The following is a 23,468-nucleotide window of genomic DNA, read 5'->3' as shown; positions in this document are numbered from 1 at the left end:
TATTTGTCTATGGTTTGCTTGTCTAGATGTTCTAATGTTTTGGAACCAAAATAGAAATGTTATATGAGATACATACAGTGGTTCCTGTGTAAATAAGATATCCTTATAGTTGACCTTGTACAGTGATTTGTACTCTCATGAAACTGTACTTTTTCCTATGCAGCCTTCTAAAATTCTTCAATCAATCAATCTATCTAGATTAAGATTTCAGCTGGCCATGGATTTCTTTTTCATAAACACTTAGCTTTATATTGTTCAGAATCAAAGTATGTGGCTTGAACTTGCAGTCCGCACACAGTCAATACTGAGGTAACAACAATCTATCCGCTACACCACTACCTTAGCCATGCTGACATCGATTTTACGGGCAATTCTTCTTATGGATGTTGGTCTTTTAAGTAAAGCTTCAGGCCTTCAGCGTAAGTAGCAGAGTGGGATTCAAACACACAACCTCTGGATCACACAAACAGTGTGTTAACGTAGTGAGCTACCACCCTCTGTGTTTAATGGTTTCCCTGCTGTTTTATCTCACTAACATTCATGCTAACACTAAAAAGCACTTACAGTAAAGACACCTCTGCTCTGATGGAACAGAAAACACAGTTAAGACGCTGATCTGTACATGATCCCAAGGCCCCTTTTGAAGAGTGACAACCAGAAGAACAAATCACAACAGGAGAGAAATTTCAGAGAGCTTCATGGTGGCTCCCTGTCCCTGAGTTAAAATTCCAAATGTGAGCCAGAGTTCCTGGGTTCAAATCCAGCCACGGTCATCCTGCTCTTCCCTCTGCAGCATATTTTGGAGAATAATATCCAGAAGAACACTTGGAAGAGATGGAAAACCCAGGGTAAATTCTGAGACCTTGATGGTTCTCTGCGATAAGACACTGTCGCATGTGAGCCAGAGGGTTGAGTTCAAACAGAGAGCATGGTGACTCCCAGAGTTAAGACACTGTGTATGTGAGCAAGAGGTTATTGGTTCAAATCCTCCCAAAGACATTCTCTATGAAGCATGTTCAGAAGGTTGAAATATAATCCTTCAGAAACTCCCTCTGTAAATAAACCTGTGCTGTAACATCAAGAGACACTATTTCTCTCTGGTCCAGAGATCCCGGGTTCTTTTGAAGACAAACGTAGACTTCAGTCTTCACAATGCAGGATTTGAACCTAGGACCTTCGGACATGTTGCTGACATATTTATACTGTGAGCCACCATGGCCACTATGTCCTATGCAGGGTTGCCAACATTGGACTGTCAGAATCCAGGAGATTTCTTTTTTGGGGGGTGCGCGGAACTCCCCAACCAGGGTCTGGGGGTCTTCCCCCCAAAACCTCTTAACAGAAATATATTTTCCTGTGTTCTGTTGAATTTTGTGCATGTTTGATACTTTTATCAGGCTTGCTTTACTAGCATGGGTACAATGTCAGCCTTAAAATGTCAATTGTAGGAGTACAGATTTGATGACTGAAGCAAAGTAAGAGATCTTTAATAATGACTTCTCATCTTTAAGTCATTACTTAAGTGAATATCTGTATGATCTTGCCCCCACCCCTAAAGCGGGGGGTCTGGGGGTCCTCCCCCAGGAAAAAAAAAAGCTGTGAGAATGACACATACTAGAATGGGAGAGAGGAGTTGGGGCCAAGACAAATGTGATTCTGGTTTTAACGCCGACATGGAAATGTCTCACTCGCCTTCTCCAAAGCAAGCACCAGATTTGAACATCCTAATATATATATATATATATATATATATATATATATATATATATAGGCTATATATGGTAGATGTAATTTCCCGTGTTCTGGAGAATTTTGGGAGGAATGCCAATCCAGGAGCATTAGCAACAGGCCTAGTGGTTTCACTAAACTAATTCTTTGTTTCAAGGTCACAGTCGGGACTCTTTTGCTCTTTTATGTATTATGGTAATAATCAATAAATGAGTGTTTTTCATACCAGTAGTAGTTATTCATTCTCACAGCTAGTTCTCTCCAAACAAAACTAAGGAATGAAGTTTACAGGATTTGAATAGTTCCTGAATATATTCACCTCCCAGGGAAGTACAAGTATACCTGATTGCAGACCGGAGCACGGGGCGGAGTGAACGCGGCAAGGGGAGTGAACGCGGCAAGGGGCGGAGTGAACGCGGCAAGGGGCGGAGTGAACGCTACCGTAAGTGAACGCGGCGGTGGGCGGAGGCGTTTGATTATTGTCCACGACATTGCAAGCGGCGCGAAGGCCAGCGGACCTTGGTCCTGCTCTTCGCCCCCGAGCGCCGCAGGCGCGAGTGGCCGCGAAGAGCGGGCCAGGGCCGCCGCGCGAGTTACGAAGCCGTGGTGAATGCAATCGTTATATTTATGGCCTGGGCAAGCCCACGATAAACATCAGCATTGATGGCTGAATGGATAGCGTCGCCGACTTGAGTGCCAGAGATCACTAGTTCGAATCTCACCGTCGCCCCACTGCACACGTCACCGAAGCCCACGATAACCGCCGCGTTCACTCCGCCCCTTGCCGCGGTCACTCCGCCCCGTGCCGTGGCCTGCAATGAGGTAAGGCTCGGGAAGTAGGGCTAAACACCTGTGCTTGGGAAAACACCTGGGAAAGTGGTAAACGGGAAACTCAATGATGTTGGGCTCTGGGTGAAACCTGTGTTGCCATTTCTGCTTATAATAATCAATTTGTGTATTTTTGGAGCTGTGTGAAACACAGGCTCCCTATACGTGGCTGTGTGGGTCTGTCTGTCTGTCTGTCTGTGTGTATGTAGCCTGAACTTCCTAAACTTCGGCACGCTACTAGTCCCACAGTTTTGCCACCACACACTCGCGCCATATGTCAAATCGACCGGCTTACTCGGGAATCCTGGGCTAGTAACTTGCTAAGAGAAAGGTTCAATAGTTTAATTGATATTAATTTATTAGTGAATTATTTTTCCCCATTGACTTATAATGGGAATCGCAAAAACTCACATTCAATTATTTGTCTCTCGCAAACCATAGGGGCTAGAGTTTCAAGACTTGGAGAGGAGGTTCATAATGATTTCAAGGATTAAATAAAAAATAATTGTGTCATTTGGCCGCATGGTGGCGCCATAACACCCCACTTTACGTTTTGGCCTGTAACTCTTGAACCGTAGGTCGGAAAATTAAAAATATTTTTTCCCTGGATTCCTTGGGTCATGACGCATCTCCCCATATAGGCCACGCCCATTTGCGCCATGATAGATTTTCCGCCATCTTGAATTTTCTCCAAAACACACTTTTTGCTCCTTTTCCTACATATTTTCTTCAAATGTCACAAAAATCGGTACACATGATCCACACACACACACACACACACACACACACACACACACACACACACACACACACAGCTCCACTTCACACAGGTGTGATTTTTTAAATGTAGTGTAGTTCCTTATTGGCCTTGCTTTCGAATGTTTTTTTAAACCAACTGGTGGTTCCCAAATCTTTTCATATCAAGGACCGAGGTCGAAATCCAGGAGACTGCAGGATCCAGGAGGGTTGGCAAGCTTGGCAGCCCTGCAAACAATAGGCCTACTGTTCATAGATGTCTTAACTTTGAGGATAAATCAATACATTTCAATGCAATATTTAGTTTATTTTAGGATGTTGGAAATGCATATTATTAAAACAACCTGTACTGGTGGTTTAAACAACCTAAGGTTGTGAAGAGATCTCAGCTGTCCTTGAAATACATCATTATCCCTTTTGTAATCAGGAATGTAATGTCCACTAGATGGTGCTAGAAAGAGGCTGTGTGGAACTTTGACAAGCTGTGAGCTTGTGTGACATATTTTAAATATGGATGACTTCTATGTGTTCGCCATTATTTCTGCAATATACTGTACTTAGACAGGATTCACTGAAAATGTTGCCTTTTAGAAGACATACCTTTTACAGAGCTAACCCTGCTATCACTTTGAGTATCTCAACAAAATAGAGGATACAGACATTGGACATTCAAAAAGGTTTTCCTTTATTTTTTCCTCATTTCGCCTGCCCTTACAAATACACTCCGTATAGTGTGGTCAGGCCTAAATCCACAAACCATCATAGTCACAGCTGTAACTATTGCATAAATACAAAGCAACATACAGGTGATGCTCAACTTTGTGTGTATGACTAGAATGAAATACACAAACAAACAAAAAGAGAGGTTACAGTACTCAATTGCAAGAAACCCAATGAGAATATCAATCACAGCAACAAAAAAAAGAAAAAAACTAAAAACAGATTGACAACTTGTGTCCCCCGCCCTTAAACTTTGGTTTTATATGTTGTGGTCTTTCACAAAGACCATGATAATGACCTAAAAGATAGTTTCACGTAAGGAGGACAAGAAACAGATATTACAGAGGAAGATAAGAGACATGCTGGTACCATGAGGGTGAACGTGATGACACATACTAGAATGGGACAGAGGAGTTGGGGGCCAAGACAAACGTGATTCTGGTTTTAACGCCGACATGTCTCACTCGCCTTCTCCAAAGAAAGCACCAGATTTGAACATCCTAATTGAGGTACTGTTAAAAAATATATATAATACAAACTAAACCAAGTCACACACCAGAAGTAAACTTTTCACCGATGGTCATGATCGCTTCTTTCATCTCATAGTGAGAATGTTCCTGTGCAACATAAAAACATCTTCATCGAGATTAGGGAAAAAACAAACAAAAAAAGACAAACAGAAACAAAGTTTTCTTTTTTTGTTTTTATAATTATACAGAATCTCAAAGCTCGTATTAGCTCCAATAAGATCCCAAACAATAAATATGTAGAATAAGTTTGGAGAAGAAAAATAAAAACACACACAAACATATATATGTTTTCAATTCAACCTGTCTGGAGAAGAAAAAAGGTAAACTCAAGTTCCACCATGGTCTGTAATGCTAAACCTTAAGCCTGATTTATACGTTGTCTTACAATGGTGTATAAATTAAGCATTTAGTGACTGTGGCTTTGACTTGAAAAGGGACAACTGTCTTTTCAAGAGCTTCATATATGACCTTTATTCAAGCAGTTATATTTATATATAAATGTCTTTTTTTTGTTGATTTTCTTTTTTATAAATGTGCAGTGCTTAGTAATAAGAATTTGTCATAATTTTTATCACACAATCTCTCTGTTCTGAAAGGGTCTCCTGACGCAAAATATATATTGGCTATTATCTCTGCCACAAAACAAAAACAATAACAAGCCAACTCTTTTACGACTGAAAAAAAAGGAAAAATCCAAAAGGACAATAATTTGGAAGTGTGCTTTTTGTCAGTGCCCATAATAAACTGATATAAACTTGCTTTGAATTGATGCTGGTATATCTCATTATACTGATTTATTTTCTTTCTTTCTTAAACAACCACATGCATTTACATTTATGGATAAAGATTATTTGTCATTTTTTTTACATCTGAAAAACTTGATAAAGATCATTAGCATTCGTAAACTAGGATCCTTTATTTTTCCGTCAACTTCAGGTCTCTCTCTCACACTCTTTTTTTAGCTTTTATTTTTTTTGCAGCAGTAGAGTTTTATGTGTGTGTCAGTGTCAGGTTTGTCAAGTGTCCGTTGATGTGTCTGTGTTGAACAATGTGTTCTGTACATGTGTATCTCGCATGCGTGTGCGCACGCTCCAACGGTGACATCTTCTGTGAGAAGTGCGATGGTGGTTGGGGGCTTGTGGTTCCGTGGCCTCTCCCGAAGGCTATCACAGTTTGTCCGTATCAGGAAAGATGAAAAACAAAAACAAAAAAACACAAAAAAAAGGGGGGGGGGGGGGGGGGGACTACTGTGGGAGAGGGGGAGGGGAAAGTCCTGTCCTGCCACCCCCCTGGCGAGGACTGGCCCACCCCCCACACTCAAGGCAGTGGTGGAAAGTAACTTTTACTTAAGTAGTGTACTTGAGTACAATTTTGAGGTATTTGTACTTTACTTGAGTAATTCCAATTACCAATACTTTTTACTCCTTTACATCTTGGATCCAAATATTGTACTTTTACTTCACTACATTTATTTGAAAGCTTTAGTTACTGGTTACTTTGTAGATTGATTATGATTACAAAACATACATTAACCACTTTAACACTATACATTTCGACCATTTGAAAATAGTCGATCTACAAGATCACAATGGGCCGCGATTCTTGTAGAACTTGCCAATTTCAAAAGATTTGAAAACTTGTGAAATGGGACATTATGCATAATGAGTACTTTCTACTTTTGGTACTTGAAGTATATTTTGATACCAATACTTTTGTACATTTCCTCAAGTAAATATTGAATTCCAGACTTTTACTTGTAAGGCTGCACCCACACTTAAGTATGATCGCCAGTGGATAAACTCTTTTGGTGCACAGCTGACTAAAAACACAGAGAGCGCATTCTGTCCCTAAGCCAGTGCCGCGCCTGTCAGTCACTTCAAGAACCCTCCCCATTCCGCCTTTGACTCACCCGATTGGACAGAAGGGGAAAACTGGAGAATGTATCTGCTCCAGCATAAACGCTGAGTCTGCGCGGCACGCAGATAGCCTCTACTGGCATGAAACCATTCCCATTGAAATACATTGGCGGAATTGGGATTCCACTCTCATGTACTTTGGTGTGGGCGCAGCCTAACAGAGTACTTCTACATTTCAGTAGGGCATTCACCAAATATTAGAATATTAGAATATCAAAGTCACTATTCGTCGTTCTCATTTTTATTGTTTTCTCTTTAAAAAATGTATAGTTTCTAAAGCTTGGCTAGATAGGAAGTCATAAGAATGAGTTGTCAATGCCCCTGGTGGATGAATTTGTTAATGCTCTATACCAGGGGTTCTCAAACCTTTTTAGGCCGTGACCCCCAAAATAAACATATTTGAACTGTGGACCCCCACCCTGACAAGCACTTGGAATTGTAGGTATTACATTTAATGTGACTCGGTTCCGCAGATAAATATAGCAGATCTACATGCTCACAACGCATCGCGTTGTGAGGCGTTGTGAGCATGTAGATCGGCTATTTTCACAATGTTTGCCTCTTGCTTACTTAATATTTGACAGTTTGGCCAGTCCTGTCGAATATTTGACCATTCGAATACTTTGAGGTCGAATAATTCGAATACTAAAAATCACTATTCGTGAATGCCCTACATTGCAGTATACTTAACTCATTTAGTGCCACCCCTTTCACCACTAGAGGGCGCCCAGTGGCCAGAGAAAATCCCATAGAGATATGCTGGTATATGCAGAAGCCCTGCAGCCATGACTTGCCTGAACACTTTCCTTTGTGCATGACTGCATGTACAGGAAGAGGATGAAGTTAGCTTGAAGTTAGCTATTGGCTACCAAGCATTTTAGAAGCCTTATTTTCGTCAACTTAGCCATGATTAAACCTTGCACACCTCATGCATGGGAAAAAAACAGAGAAGAATGAGCTCTGAAAAATCCAATGCAATCCAGAGTGGATTTGTGCAGTTTGTTCACAGCTTTCAAACAAAAAAATCCGATTGGAAATCCGTTCAGGCATTCTTGAGATAATCGCCCTTATGTTTTACATGTAATGTAAACAAAAATGGCTGCCCTGTATGTTAGATGGGGTTGTATGGGGGTGGAACATGCAAAATCGCGATTGAAATCATGTTCACCAGATTTGATGGGGTCCAAAAAAAAAAAAAAAAAAAATCAAAAATTTTTTTTTCAAAAAAATTTTTCTTTTTTTTTTTTTTTTTTTTTATATCCCGAACTTGTTCGGGATAGGCACCCTGTGATACGATCATATATCCCGAACTAATTCGGGATAGGCACTCAATGAGTTAAGTAAAACACATTTTCCACCACTGCCCCCTAGCGAGGACCGGCCCACCCCCAGGTTCGTCACTCGTCATCGTCCTCCTCTTCCTCCTCGCCGTCGGAGAGCGAGGCGCAGGGGCGGATCTGGCGGTAGCCGTCCAGCCACTTCTCCACCATCTGCGTGACCAGAGGGTGGTTCCGCCGCCGTGAGCTCTTCTGGAGCGCCACCAGAACCCCGCCCTCCGTCACGCAGCAGTCCAACCACTCCCTCAGCAGCTTCTCCTGCTGCTCCTCGTTACCCATCTGACACAGGTGGAGAAAGAACACAATTAGCAAACCTAGGAGGAAGCTAGGACTTAAGCTGGTTGCACACTGCTGCGTTTTTCGTTGCGAAATGCGTTTTTCAGGGCAAGGAGAGAGAGAGAGATAGAGAGAGCAAGGGACCGAGTGGTGCGCGAAACGGGCGGCAGTGTGCAAAGGTGACTGACATAACGTGAGGTTGATTTTTTATTTGCGTGCTCCGAAATTCACTCCGATATTCGGCCCGAAAAACGCAGCAGTGTGCAACCACCTTAAGGCATAGGCTACACAGAGTGGCGGAAAAAAAATACCTCTGGGAACTCAGATTGACACAGAGCTGGATTTTTCATATATCCCGTTTTTTCCAGATATCCACAAAGAAAGATATCTAGGTCCACATGACAAAGATATCTAGGTCTAAAATAATCTGAGTCCCCAAACCTCCACTAGGGGGACAAGCACACACACAGGAAAGTCTTCAGAGATATCCGGGTTCCATGTCTACACGGATCCAGTGAATCAGATATTTTTCAATGTCTTCACTTATTTATCCAGTTTAAAAAATATCCAGCTTTGCGGCCGAAATATCCAGCTTTGTGTGGCTGCAAGCCCCAACCGCACAAAAAAAATGTCTAGCAAATGTCTAACTTCAGAAATATCCAGCTCCGTCTGGCCTAGGCCTAAACAGTCTAAATATATTGACAATTTCATCAACAAGAGATCCAGTAGAACTAAAAGACAAGTCATTTTATGTTTGGGTGCGTTCGGGTGCTGAAAATAGCAAATCTACAAGCTCACAACTACGTCACGCTGCGACGCGTTGTGAGCTTGTAGGTCGCAGCTAAGTAAAAACCAGCCATTTCGATAAACTAAACTTAACTAGACTAATTTGCCGTCAAAATCAACATTGATTCATACCTAGTTGTGCATTGAGTTGAGCACCAGAACCAGACAATTTACGTGCTCAAAATGTGTTGTGCGATGTGAGCTTGTAGATCTTACATTTTCAACACAACTAAGTACAAAACGTACACATAGGAAATTCTTCTCGCACCTCTCGTTATATGAGATACTTCAATGGTTTTCTATGGAAATAAGCTTAGTCTTTTCTAGGATCTCCTTTTAGTAGACCTTGTACCAGTGAACTGTACGGTCATGAAACTGTACCTTTTCCTATGCAAACTTCTAATAAAGTTTCAATCAATCAATCAATAATGTCTATATTATGAACAGTATATCGTCACTGTCAGGTAGAAACCTTGTATCTCTAAGTTTCAAATTTGTAGTTTTTTTTCCGTAAATTAAAGCCCTACTTCATCATAATAAAGTGATGCACAAAAGTAGTGAACATAGCAGATCTACAAGCACAGAACGCGTTGTGTCCTTGTAGATCGGCTACCAACCTCGTGTTTTTTTTGTGATCAATATTTTATTGGATTTTTGGCACTCATGTTTTGAGGTTAACAGGGAACTGTGGTCACGGCCACGCAACACACGTGTGCAATTTTCAACTCATTAGAAGTGGATGCTGAAATTGGAGCTTGTTCACTAGGGCATTAACGAAAAAGTCAACAAGTCGACTTCATTACACAAGTTGACTCCCACCAAAGTTGAAAAAAAAAAAAAAAAAAAAAAACGTTCTATTGTGAAAATAGCAGATCTACATAAATATAAATGTAGATCGTCTATTTTCACAATTTCTGCCTCTATATTTGACAATTTGGAAAATGTTTAATTTGCCATTTTAGAGGTATTAAAAGTCCTTAAATTGGCACTTTAGAAATGTGAAGATACCCTCTATACACTTAAACTTTATGTTGGTTTGTTTACAGTTGAGTGAGAAAACAATGTTTCACATTAAGTTAATCATCTGGGGACCCCCCAAAATAATTGGGGGTCGTGTATGATGTGATGACGTCGTCAAACGATAAAGTCGATTTCAACTCAAGTCGAGTCGACTTGCAAAAATCACAAGTCGTTAATGACCTAGTGTTCACACAGTCGAGAAAGTGCAAGAATTGTACTGTCTGCAATGTTGCTGTATTATTATATTAATTATGTATGATGTATTTTGGGTGTGCACAACAAAAACTCAAAACTAATTGGAGTTGCATGAAATGCATTCCTGGCAGCCAGACTATACCAGGCAGTCACTGCACAGCCTCTCAAATGAAAAGGCTGATGGAGTAATGTCCCTCATCCTCAACTACAGCCTGGTTTATACTTGGTTGCGTGTGAAAATAGCTGACTTACAACCTCACAGTCACAACATTGCATTTCAATATGAGCTTGTAGCAGCTCAACTATTCTTGGTGCTCACAGTTGGCACGCAACCACCAAGTATAAATCAGGCTTATGTCCACAATTTATGCAAGTGTATGGAAAACCGGGGACTATGAAATTCTAAACTAATCCATACCAAGGATCTGGGACATTGCTGCAAGCATGGACTCACCAAGTAAGTTACACCTTGTAATTATTTGACTGTTTAATTCGTTTGACTAAGGTGAGGGTAATGTAATAGTTTTTTGCTATACAGTATGGCACTTGAGGTATGTGTGCGCGCTCGCGCACAAACATACTCCTAATAATAATTCTAGTGTTGTATGCAGATAAATTATTACCTGGAGCCATGAAATGGTAGTGCAGTATGCGATTACAACCCCTACTGTCTTCCTCCGTCTCTCACATACACATTTGTACTACTGCTCTCCATAATTCTGTCAGATATTGCGGTCCTTCAAATTTCTCTGCCATGTGCAAAGTATGAGTATTAATGCTATGTGTCAATTATGTTTCAACACCAGTAAATCAATAGTTTGTCATTGCGAATATACGTACATGTTGACAGTCAATTGTACATGAAACTGAAAAGTAATGCCTAGTAAAATTAAACGCACACAGTTATTTCTGAAAGGGGGCAGGCCATGCCAGCATAATCCCAGAAAAGTAACCTCAGACCTGTGTGTGACACTGAATGCGAGATGGAGAGGTAAAAGAGGTTGCTCTCTCAACTCCTACATGGTCATGGTCAAATCACCTGCACGTTATTTTTCAATGTGAAATCTATTTCATAGCCAAGGTGCTGGGCTTGCTGACAGCGTGCAAAATACATTTGATGCCGATTGCCCTAGTAACTGCGCCGATAGACACACACACATGAGGAGACGAATGACTATAAGTGCTTACAATTAAAAGCGGCCTCAGAGTTAGAAAGACAGAAAGAGGCACCTACGAAAAGTGGAGGAATGATCCAAAAATGCTAAAAGCTCTAAATGGGACCTTTAAATGGCTTAATTCATAAACAAGTACCTTTATTCTGGCAGACAAACTCGTTCCGAGCCACTATAATATCATCTACTTGGCCGTTTGTCCGCCTCGGACAATAAATGGAATTAAAAAATAACGCATTATCTAATGAATCACTGCTGAAAAAAATCTTTAACTGTAGCATCTTAAGGCAGCTTTTAACCGCACAGATTTTTTGACGGCGTCGGCGGAAAGCATTTGCTGCCGAAAGGGAGACATCGGCAGCTTTTCGGCAAGAGACGCCTGCCGTCGATAAAGCCGTCCGTTGATGGAGAACTGGGCTTGCTCAGTCTTGAGATGTCTTTTTCTAGGAGTCGGTAGGATTGAGGGGATTGTGAGTGGACAGTTTGCTACTGATGCAGAACCACCTAAGCCTAAACAAGCCATTTTCCCGTCGCACATTTTAACTAACCAGCGTCTGCCAGCCCTCTGAATACAATGTTCATCACCCGACTTTTAAATTACAAAGTTTGCCAACTAATGCCAGCAGACTACAACAGACAGACTGGCAGTTTGGAGCCGTTGGAAGTAGGCTGTTTGGTGTGGAGACACCTTTAACCCCTTTAGAACGGGTACACATTTTGTGTATCATTATTTTATGCTTTAACTATTGAAAAATAGCAGATATACAAGCTGACCCGATTCTATAAGTGTCTTTTGAATCCTTCTAAGATTTTTTGAAAAACCGATGTTTCTATGTCAGCAATCTGGCCAGCCATCGTCAAAGAGGTTAAACAGACAGTAGAAAATTTGGCACGCGAAGGAAGCCTGCCAACACATAGCACACAGCAAGGGGGGTGTCCTTACTTCCTGTGCTGACAGGAAGTGGATGTGGAGCAGCTTCCTCTCACTATCGACCAGCGGCAGGAATGTGACGGTGACGTCGTCGTCCGTGTTGAGGTTGGCGCCCGCGCCGCGATTGTCAAAGCCGTCGTTCTCCATGGCCACCAGCGCAGAGAAGTGGCCCCGCGTGTAGCCCAGGGCTATGGGGCTCTTCCAGCAGAAGCTCTGCTCCCACAGCAGGGGCAAGTACACACCTGGAGGACAGAGCAGAGACACAAGGTGTAAAGCAGGGGTTCTCAAACCTCTTTAGGCCGTGACTCCCAAAATAAAAATATTTGTCAGAGTGGGGACCCCCCCACTCTGACAAGCACTTGGAATTGTAGGTATTACATTTAATGTGACTCGGTTCCACAGATGAATAATTGTGAAAATAGCAGATCTACATGCTCACTTAATATTTGACAGTTTGGTATTAACACATCTGGTGCCAACCCCGAGTTTCCCGAGTTTGAAAAGGTACCACCCCTGTGCCAACCCTGAGTTTCCCGAGTTTGGGCCGTTTTTGAAGAAAAACATTTTTTTTCAAAGATTTCTTTTTTCAAAAATGTTTTTTGGACCTCCAGAAATGTATTAGGCATGATCGCGATCGCGAAAATGCATGTTTAACCCCCATACCAACCCATTCTTTCAAACATGGTAGCCATGTAACTTAAAGGACCAGGTCACCTCTGGGACAACCAGATCTTATTGTATTGTTGTGTGGGACACGATCAACACAATACTGAGTTATTTTTTGTGTTCAATCTGTGTTTTTAGATATTTTTGTATTTCAGCCGATTTCAGCATGCTACAACTGGTCATATGATGCAAAATGCATCATATGACCAGTTGTAGCATGCTGAAATACTAACATATCTAAAAACACAGATTGAACACAAAAAAGAATTCAGGATTGTGTTGATCGTGTCCCACACAACAATAAAATAAGATCTGGTTGTCCCAGAGGTGACCTGGTCCTTTAAGTGTTAAAACGAAAGTCCTTAAATTGTCACTTTAGAAATGTGCAGTACCATGTACACTTATCATGTGTGTTGGTTTGTTTGCCATTGAGTGAGAAAAAAATTACATTAAGCTAATCATCTGGGGACCCCTAAAAATAATTTGGTGACCCAAAGTTTGAGAACCACTGGTGTAAAGTAACTACCGGTAAGAACATTTACTTAAGTACAATTTGACGTATTTGTACTTTACTTGAGAATTTCCAATACTTTTACTTGATCTCGGATGCAAACATTGTACTTTTACTCCACTATATTAGTTAACTATATTAGTTAAGATTTTGATTACTACTACAAAACATACATTAAACACTTCAGCCCTATATACATTTCGGCCATTTGAAAATGGCCGATCTACAGGGGCACCCACTGGCCTTGCGGTCCAGGCGCATACCACATTGGCTCTGATGCCTGACACCGTGTCGCGGGTTCAAGTCCCGTTCCCGATGACCTTTGCTGCGTGTCACTTCCCATCTTTCTCCCCATTTCCTGTCAGTCTACTGTCCTATCAATAAAAGGCATAATAGCAAAAAAAAAGAAAAAAATCTAAAAAAATCTAATAAATATCTGATCTACAGGCTCACAATGCTTGTAGATCTTCTAGTTTCAATAGATTTTAATACATTTTATACACTTGAAATACATTTTTGGTGTTAGTCTAGTTCTAGTCAACTAAATATAACATTTTTGTCAACTAAAATCAAATTGATTTTGTCGACTAAAATGTATTTTAGCAGGCCTTGATGGCGATTTTACACTTCGTTGCATATTGAAAATAGCCGATCTACAAGCTTGCAGCGGGCGAGCTTGTAGAAATGACTTTTAGTTCTACAGGATCTCTTCTCCACTAATCCCTCCCCAACATTTTTGTCTAGTTTTTTTGTTGATGAAATTGTCAATTATATTCATCAGTTTTTATTTAGTGTTTATTCCGTTTTTGTCAGTGGGAAGAAAAGGTAGTCGACGAACATATTTCGTCCGTTTTAGTTTTAGTCGAATATACATATCAACACTGAAGGAGAGAATGAATGAAACATCATAGCTACTCTCTGGAATGAGAGCGGCCGTGGTCACACTTCAAACTATTTGCAGAACACAATGTAAGACCGTACAGCGCCGCCCCCCCCCCCCTGTTGCTTTAACTTCAATAATTCACAAAGCAATCTCTGGTGAATGTGGTGCTTCACCTCATGACTACCATTGTAATTGAAACCACAGCTGGGCTGTCTTTTTTTTCTTCTTCTCCCGTCTGTCTCTGAACAGTCTGCCATTGTGTTTTTACGTTTTACTGGGTTCACCTGCCGGCCATTTTAAAAACGAAGGGCCCCTCCCATCCATAGGAACCTATATACAGTGTGTGTGTGTGTGTGTGTGTGTGTGTGTGTGTGTGTCTGTGTGAGTGTGAGTGTGAGTGTGTGTGTGTGTGTGTGTGTGTGTGTGTGTGTGTGTAGATTATATAAATTATATATATATATCTCATTGATTTATTTACTTGTTGTGTGCACATGTCCCCCCCCCCCCCTGTCTCTCACTCCAGCCCCTGACAGCACAAACAGCAAATCATTCTTCCATTAGGCAGGCATTAACACGAGCAGCCGGCCCTTACAGAGAGCTTTCATCATCCCCCCACATAGCCTCGTTCTGCAGGAAAATTAAAGCCAGACTGTTTTTACTACAGGGCACGGAGGTGGAACCCTCCCTCTGCTCATTGGGATTGGCTGCTTCTAGACTGCTTGTGATGGTTTAAATATGCTCAGACAGCAGGGGCGTCGCACCACATGTTGGGCCCTGGGTACAAGGACCCACTGCGGGGCCCCCCATGAATGTTCTTCATAGGGGGAGGGGGTTTAACCCATTTAGACTGGGAACGCATTCTTTTTGCGCTTTAACTATTGAAGAATAGCAGATATACAAGCTCACAGCGCGAGCGTGTAGATCTGCCATTTTTGAAAAAAATCGTGAAGATTTGCGCGCAAGTCTTTGAATATTCCAAATCCTTCTAAGGTCTTTTGAAAATGTTTCTATGTCAGTGGTGCTCAAACCTTTTTCATGTGAAAGACCCCCAAAATGATATGTATTCGGCCACGGACCCCCATCTCAAAATATTTACTTACAGGGACACCCCAGAAGCAAAATGTTACTTACAAATGTTTGTTTAAAAATAATAATAATAATAAATACATAATAATAATAATAATATATATATTTATTCAAAGATTTTCACACATTTTCACGACTTTTCAGAAATAGCAGATCTACAAGCTCACAGCGCAGCACTCGGTGCCGCGCTGTGAGCTTGTATATCTCCTATTTTTCAATAGCTTAAGTATAAAATAATTAAGGCCCCTACACCTTGGGCTCTAGTAACCCAGTCCCACTTTTCCCCCCCACCTGTGACACCCCAGTCAGACGTGAGTGCATGTGTGCGCTGGGAAAATATGTTTCCCTGCATTGCGATACACATGAAAAGTACAGTCCTAGATGAAATCCAGCAGGGTCTTTTTTTTAAACAGTATTCGTCTTTGACTGCTGTGGGATGAATTACCTTTAAAACGAGTATCGCTCATTTAATACTAAAAACACCCCTTCAATGAAAGTCACTGGGCGTCGTTATGATATGATTACAGCCAGATTGGTTCTAGTAAGAATGAGGGCTACAAAGTATGCCAGCTATTTCAGCTATGCAGACACATGCAGGATAGTGCCGTTTCTCATAATGCGAGTCAAACATTTATAGACACACTGGAGTGAATGAGCTGCACAAAAACCCACTGCTCTTCCTTCTGCGTAAATGGTATTACAAGCCAGAGAATAAAAACAATTAGCACCACCAGATAACAAAACAAACAAAATCCATCCATACAATCATGATACAATCCCAGGGCAAAACCTACAGACTGGTACAACAACAAAAAAGAGAAAGATGCTCACCTTGAAAACGTGTGTAACCGAGTGTTTCGCCACGGAAACTTTTGTAATACTTCACTCCATAGACGATGATTGGCCTACGAAGTATGTGTGCAAGAACAAAAATGTGGGTCTGTTCCAAGCTGGCCCCTGGCTGCAAGGAGAGAAGAAACGACACAGGAAGGAAGAAAGAAGATGCACATTTAGAAACCCTGTACGAAGAAAAACTACAAAATTCTTTAATGTCTGAACCTGCGGTTCCTCTCGTACTGAGCGGGATTACAATTGCAACAACACATCATCAGTAGGGTAAAACTAACCGGTCTCACGACGGTCTAAACCCCCCAGCATTTTTTGGAAAACCAAGTTCTTAATAACAACATAATACCATCGTTTCATAAACCCTACATAATGGAACAGCACAATGTTTAAAACGTGAGCTCTATGTCAGCACCTGTTTTAGACTGATGAGACTGAACTGCAGCGAGGTACTGAAGGCAGACAGGATGGACTTTCAAGGGTGTTGACTGTTTTTTGTGTAGCAGCAAGTTGCATAATTCAATAATTCATGCATTCATTGGTGAAGTGCATTTGCACATACTGAACATAAGTGGTCTGCATTTCTATAGGACCCTTTATCCAAAGTGCTCATTCACACACCGCCAACGCAAGGCACCAACCTGCTCAACTGTAACCGTTAGGGGTTTAAAGTGCCTTGCTCAAGGACACAAAGCCAGGAGTCTGAATCAAACCTGGAACCTTCCGATTACCAGGCGACCACTCTAACCATCCACTGCTGCCCCGGTGTTTCACCAGTTTTAGCTAAGATACTAGCAGACCTAGTGTCTGCAGTGACACAGCAGCATTGCGTACGTACCTGACTTGCCAGTGAGAGGATGAATGCCCAGTCTTCTTGCCACTGCTCCTCTCTCAGCGAAAAGTGCAGGCCAAAACTCTGTGAATACCACGACTCCCACTCCTTCCAGCGCGTATAGAACCTGCGGACCAGACAACAAGAGGAAAAACTTCAGTTAGTCAGTGTGACAATGTTCGACCTCCCTGAGCACGGGACTAGGTATTAGGGTGAATCATGGCTAATACCCAGCAAAAACCTAAACAGCAATTTTCTTAGTGAACAACATCAATCTGTCAGCACTCCTGTAGAATTGAGTCACACTAGGCCTTGTCTTATGTAATCTGTAGCTGGGTGGTTGTGTTGCCGTGATGCTTCCAACTTCAAACCAGAGCGGGAGTTTTATAAATCCCCTGGAAATCCTGTCTTCTCAAACTGGCCTAATGCCGTAGTCTGATTCTCCAAGTAAGCCTGCAATTCCAACCTTAGATTTCAGCACTAAATCTCAACCTCCAGGACATTACCGCAACTACAATGCAACTCCATTACGGCTAGAGTGTGAGACTGGTGAAATTCAAGTTTCTGAAATCTGAGATTAAAGGGGTGATCTAGTAATTAAGAGCATGCGGTAACCAAAAGGTCACAGGTTCAATTACGGCAATTGATCAATGTGCCACAGTGTCCTTGAGAAGCTCCACCCCATCTGCTCACGCTTCAGAAGACACCTGTGACTGATGGATGTTTTGTGAACAGAGAATGCAAACTAACAAATCGTCTTCCATGTACTGTATGTGTGAATGTACTTGGCCAATAATCCATTTCTGGCTGTCTGAGGAAGCACTACTGCATAATGCATGTTCTACAGTATGAGGTTACAGCTATATTCAATTACAGTGTATCTCATAACGACACAGTTGTCTCGTCTCCCGGTGTGTTACCGGGCCTAAAACCCCCAGGCCTCACCAGTGAGAACAGTCGTGCAGGCTGTCATGGAGAGTCTTGCGGAGGACTGAGTCCTTGTCGTAGATGCCCCAGGTGGCCTGCAGTACAGAGTCCAGTAGGCAGTCCCCTGCGGTGCGGTTCCAAAGGGCATAAAGGCGGCTATCTAACCTGGTTCCCAGCTCAAGCGACCAGTTGATTATGGGGGACTCCTCTTCAAGTTCTGAGAAGCCGCAGGGAGAAAAAGATTGAGTGTTCGCGTGGTAAGTGAGTTCACCAAAGGTCGCAGTTTGCGTAATAACAACTATTTTGTTGTATGAGAGGTGGCGACATTTGAAAACTTTGTTCTAAGGACAGTGTGTCAACTATTGTATTCATGCCTGTCAATCTAGTTTACTCATAACAGTGGGTCAAAAACATGAAGGCCACCTGTCTTTCCTTGTACCTACTCTTGCCCATAAGTTGGACTGAATAGTGGAGTGGACTGCTGCAAACACTGGCCTGATTAAACAGATGGTCATACTAAATAGGAGGCACCTAGGAGGAGAGAATAGGAGGCACCTAGGAGGAGAGAGAATGTGAGCTGGATGGAAAAATACTGCTATTTAAGAGTGGGTGTGCAGTGTGTGTGTGTGTGTGTGTGTGTGTGTGTGTGTGTGTGTGTGTGTGTGTGTGTGTGTGTGTGTGTGTGTGTGTGTGTGTGTGTGTGTGTGTGTGTGTGTGTGTGTGTGTGTGTGTGTGTGTGTGTGTTGTGCCCACTGTCTCTGTGTAAGGCTGGGAGGAAGCACAATCATTCAGCAGGGGATTGGAGAAATCCTTCAAACTCAATTAGCCTGATTAGTACAAATGCAAGTGGCATGCACGATAAGGACTGGCACAGTGAGAAGCAGGCAGGCAGACCGGCAGGGAGGGCACTGTGCTGGGCAAGGGAAATGTAATGTAACACTGCCCGCATCCGGCAGCATTCCCATTATAGTATATATGGACGAGGGAGCAGCATTAGTTTGCCAAACCACCCTCCCACTGGATCTGGTTTCTTACTCTTGACTTGCAATGACTAATTTGTATTGGAGAAGAATGCTGTTATAGTAGTAGTAGTAGACTCCGTAGTACAGTGGTTCTCAAAGTGGATTCCAGGGACTTTGTGGGTTCCCTTATGGGGGTCTAAATTGACCCATACAAGTCTGTAACTCTGACAACATACAAATGGAACCAAATGGACCCGTTAGGGTCCATTTGGTTCCATTTGTATACTGTCAGAGTTAACTCATTGAGTGCCAGCGCCCTCTAGGGGCCAAAGAATGCCAGCGCATCTCTCATAGGCGAGCGCTTTAGCTTCCAGGACTTCACCTTCCAGGACCTGACGTGCTCACGTTCATGCACGGCATGGAAATGTCCCGGATGAAGATGCTAACAGAATGGCTATTCCCATTTTGTCATCTAAAAGATCATTTTTGGGCGATTTCGCCGTAAATAAACCTCGCGCCGCTTCCCTATGACACAATCCAGAGATATAAGCCTTTAAAGATGTGGTCTTTCATTGGATTAGGCGGAGATTGGCGATTGCGTTCGCAAATAACGTCCGGCCGGGACGTTGCTAGCTTTCGGCTAGTAGCTACAAAAATCAGGCCAGGCTTCAGAAGGCCTCTTATCATTTTTATTCATTTCATTAAATATCCCGGACTAGTTCGGGATAGGCACCCTGGAATACGTCGCGCCGCCTACAATGAACATTGGGTGAACATTGGGGGGGTCTAAACTTTATTTTAAACCATTTTCAATGGAATATATCGTCGGACATAGTAGAATGGCTTGCTGGCTAGCGACTAGCGAGCCGGGACCACCCACGTTGCTCCAAGCAGCTCGGGGTAAGTAAAATAGCAAATAAAAAATTTTTTTGATCCCGAATATCCCGAACTAGTCCAGGATAGGCACTGTATGAGTTAAGGGGAGACCTCGAGATGATAAGTTTGAGAACCACTGCTGTAGTAAACAGACTAAATCAGTAAATACTGTACTTCACCTTTCTGAACATCCCGGTCCAGCACCTCATCAAACAGTTTCTCCTGAACTGTTGGGGGCAAGTCCTCAATGTCTGCAAACAAAGCACACACAATATCAGTTCAATCAGGCACTTTCCTGAAGAAAAAAAAACATTTATCGCAATGATATTTCAATCAGTTTGGCGGTGTGACTCTGCTCCTGTGATTCTAAAGATTATCTACGCAAGCATGACACAGAAACTGGGGGAAACGCTGCATCCCCTTGTCGTGAGAGGGCTAGAAAAAGGAGCTATAGGATTTCCTATGAAGAAAACGTCACTTTCTTTTTTTAATTGACAAAAAGGTTGGGATGAGTCCTTTTGTAGATACCACGTTCATGCCCCTACTACTTACTCTCTACTCCATCTCAAGGACCTGAAAATGTTAGCTAGAAACTGCTTCTGTCTTGGCAACTAAAACCATGTCAACTCCCTGTTTTGTTTCACACTTTTCACCATGGTTGCTGGCTTTCGTATGCTTGAGGCCTTGACAACAGTAGCTTATTCTTTAGCTAAAATAAATGAATGCATTGAGTTTGTGGAACTAGACAGAATGGTTTTCTATGGTGGCCGGAAGCCAAGGTCTGCATTGTCCCTGACTACTGCCGTGCTGAGCCACCAGCAACAGACTATAAACCACAATAGCCATTCTTCAGTGAAATTCAACAGAAATAGGATTGTGCACATTCAAATTCTCACATTTTGTACGGAATTTGGGCAACACCAAAAAAGAAAACCGATAAAAAGATAATAATTTTGCTACTGGCAACAGACAATGTTGGTGGCTGGTATACACAGAATGCAAGAACAATACACAGCCAAGGAGCCAATGGTGGCCTCCAGCCCAGTCTTAGGCAGTTGGAAACAGACAACTGTAGCATTATGCCTCTGGAACATCCCAACAACAGGCAATTTCATAAACCAGAAGCAAACAAAACAAGCATTCTGCCACATACTTGGCAGGTCACCGGGGCTGGGTAGTCTACATTCTTCAGCTGCACAGCAAACATAATAGGCCCCAAACTAAGTACCTTTGACACAAATGGAGAATCTTAATACAATAACACGTTTTTATCAGTGCTATCATCATGTACTCCATCACTCCAAGGCTCCATCTCCAACACTGTGAGCCTGTGGGGTGGAATAAAAGCCTGCTTGTTGTTTCAGCTGAGAATGGTAACAGAGGACTTTCAAGTGATCACCTTATTCATTGCATTAAAATGGATGTCTTTCAACCATAAAAGCCTGCTTGCTCTCTCAGGACAGTTTTTCGATATTCTTGGTGCCCTCTACTCAAAACCAGTGACCCATAATTTTCAGTGGTCTTATGTTAAAAATGTGGCTGCCCCGGTAGCCAAACTCGTTCAGAGACGAGATAAGGTTTCCATGGTAACCCGCATCTCAGACGCTTGCTACGGGTGCTGTTGAAAGAAAAAACTGCATGCGTCATGATGCAACGCAGCCAGAAGCAATGGAGAGCGGCCATTATCCATTGACTCCTATTCTATGCTGAAACATAAAAACGGCTTTATCTCTGAATAAGGTGCAAATAACGCAGAGGAGGCCGAGATCCGCTTGTTTTCACGGCGACACTATGCTGTGATGGTCGGCCCGGTTAGGAATTTAGTTTTGCGACCGTTTGTAAACAAACAGATCTCCTTCCTGAATCATCAGTGTACACACACGTGCACACACACAGAGCTTCCGGGGCTCTTCAAAATAAAGCGTAAGTGAATGGTGGCAGCCGTTGTGTCCGCCCCGAGACTGGGAGGTCGCGGTTCGATCCCCGGCCAGGTCATGCCAAAGACTCTGAAAAATGGGAACGAGTGGGACTCAGCATCAAGGGTTGGATTGGGGGCAAGTCCCTGCGACAAACTATCTTCATGTTCAGAGTGTGTACTTGTACATAAGGCTACCTCACGCTACATAAACAGAAGATAGTGCCTCATTGCTCGGCAAGGCTTACTTACTTTACTTACTTCAAACTACAAGATACAAATGTAGGAGTGGTAATTGAAACAAAGCCCATCGCTAATATATTCAGAACTATGAGGCTATGGCAGCCTACCTACCTGCAGGTAGGGTGAAGGTGACCAGGTCTGTCAGGAAATAGCAGGTAAAGTCTCCTTTGCGCTGGTGCAAAGAGGCTGCCACTTCACGGCGGATTTGCTCTGTCAACTCAGGACACACCATGGCTGGGATGCACTTAGCTGCCTGTTGGGACACCTGGAGGGTGGGAGGAAGGGAGAGAGAGAGAGACGGGTGTCAAAGGACAGACAAACAATAAGTGAGGCTTATTCCCACGATCCATTCACGATCCAGTCATTCTTCTTTACATGCAGTGCAATGCTCAGCCTGCCTAGCATATATATGCTGTGGAGTCTAGGCTGGCAATGGCTACTGATTTGAATTTCAGTGGCTATGGGGCTGTTAAGTTTGACATCATTTTGTAGGCAGAGGAGAACTTTTGGGGCCAAAAGGCCCCAGCGCCCGTGAATCTTTTTACTATTTACTAATTTTTCTTCTCTTTGTTGTTGAAAGGAAAGTGGTAGAATTATACTTTAGTCGTTATTTTTGTCTCGGATCAGCGAGGGACAGATATTGATAATAAATCTGTTTGGAGGTCTGACTACAAAATGATGTCACGGCTTAAAAGCCCCATATGTAAACAAGGTGGCTAAAGAGGAAATCCATGGATCCTGCATATCAGCTCTCTCCAAAAACAAAAAAGCATTTTCTTTTTCCTTTTTTCCCAATTAAATTTAGGAAACTATGCCAGAGCCGACATTATTAAGTGATACAACATTTTTCCATTAGCCTCACCAATCTAAGCTAGGCTGCATTAGGTTCGGGTAAAGGAAAATAACGTTTCTGGAGTGTTCATGCACGACTACGGCATGTGTGCATTTTAGCGGGCATGTTAGAGTGGTTCATACCAGGACACACTCTAGCACAATCCCTGGCTGGGAGAGAGTGAGACGGTAATGGGAGCATCGGACTGAGAGAAGGTCAGGTTCCAGATAATCTGGGATCATAGCGTTAGGATCATAGTGCTGATGGCAAATGGAGCTGCCATCGCTCATGCACACTGGTCCACTTTACAAGCATACATGCGGCAATGCTTTTGAGTTGGCTGGTAGGCTTTACACACCACTTAACAGGAACTTTTGAAAGGGACAGCGTTAAAAGCTCATACAAAGGGAGCACATTGACGATATTCACAAGGTGGCCATTTTTATCTTAAAGGAGTAGTTCGCCCCCAAAATGACTTTTTTTCTATTGATTACTCATGCCATGGAGACTTGAGTTCAATAATATGTTTTTGTATTTGTCACATTCCCAAGACAATAATTATCATAGTAAATTTACCCCCATTGATTCTGGATGGGGACCCAAATGCATGGCACTAGATCGGGAGCCAAATGCAAGGCCCTGGCTGGGGACCCATTTGCATTTGGGTCAGAATCAATGGGGGTATATTTAGGGT

The 23,468-nt window shown here is 42.5% G+C and overlaps 1 protein-coding gene across 1 annotated transcript in view; it reads right to left on the bottom strand.

The window, feature by feature from the left end:
* Nucleotides 1-4,040: 4,040 nt before the first annotated feature.
* The window catches only part of LOC308296606 (ubiquitin thioesterase Zranb1-like), a 37,565-nt gene continuing 18,137 nt past the window's right edge, over nt 4,041-23,468 (bottom strand). The window contains exons 4-11 of the mRNA XM_080739931.1: nt 22,054-22,207; nt 19,964-20,035; nt 17,965-18,163; nt 17,026-17,146; nt 16,173-16,302; nt 12,208-12,437; nt 7,837-8,094; nt 4,041-7,185 (exon numbers count right to left, since the gene is read on the bottom strand). Of these exons, the coding sequence (XP_080596057.1) occupies nt 7,876-8,094; nt 12,208-12,437; nt 16,173-16,302; nt 17,026-17,146; nt 17,965-18,163; nt 19,964-20,035; nt 22,054-22,207 (1,125 nt within the window). The 3' untranslated portion in view covers nt 4,041-7,185; nt 7,837-7,875. The remainder of the gene's footprint in view (nt 7,186-7,836; nt 8,095-12,207; nt 12,438-16,172; nt 16,303-17,025; nt 17,147-17,964; nt 18,164-19,963; nt 20,036-22,053; nt 22,208-23,468) is intronic.

Source organism: Nannobrachium achirus (genome assembly GCF_963921795.1).
Source record: "Nannobrachium achirus genome assembly, chromosome: 13".
Classification (NCBI taxonomy): Eukaryota; Metazoa; Chordata; class Actinopteri; order Myctophiformes; family Myctophidae; genus Nannobrachium; species Nannobrachium achirus.
This window is presented reverse-complemented; position numbering and strand designations above follow the sequence as displayed.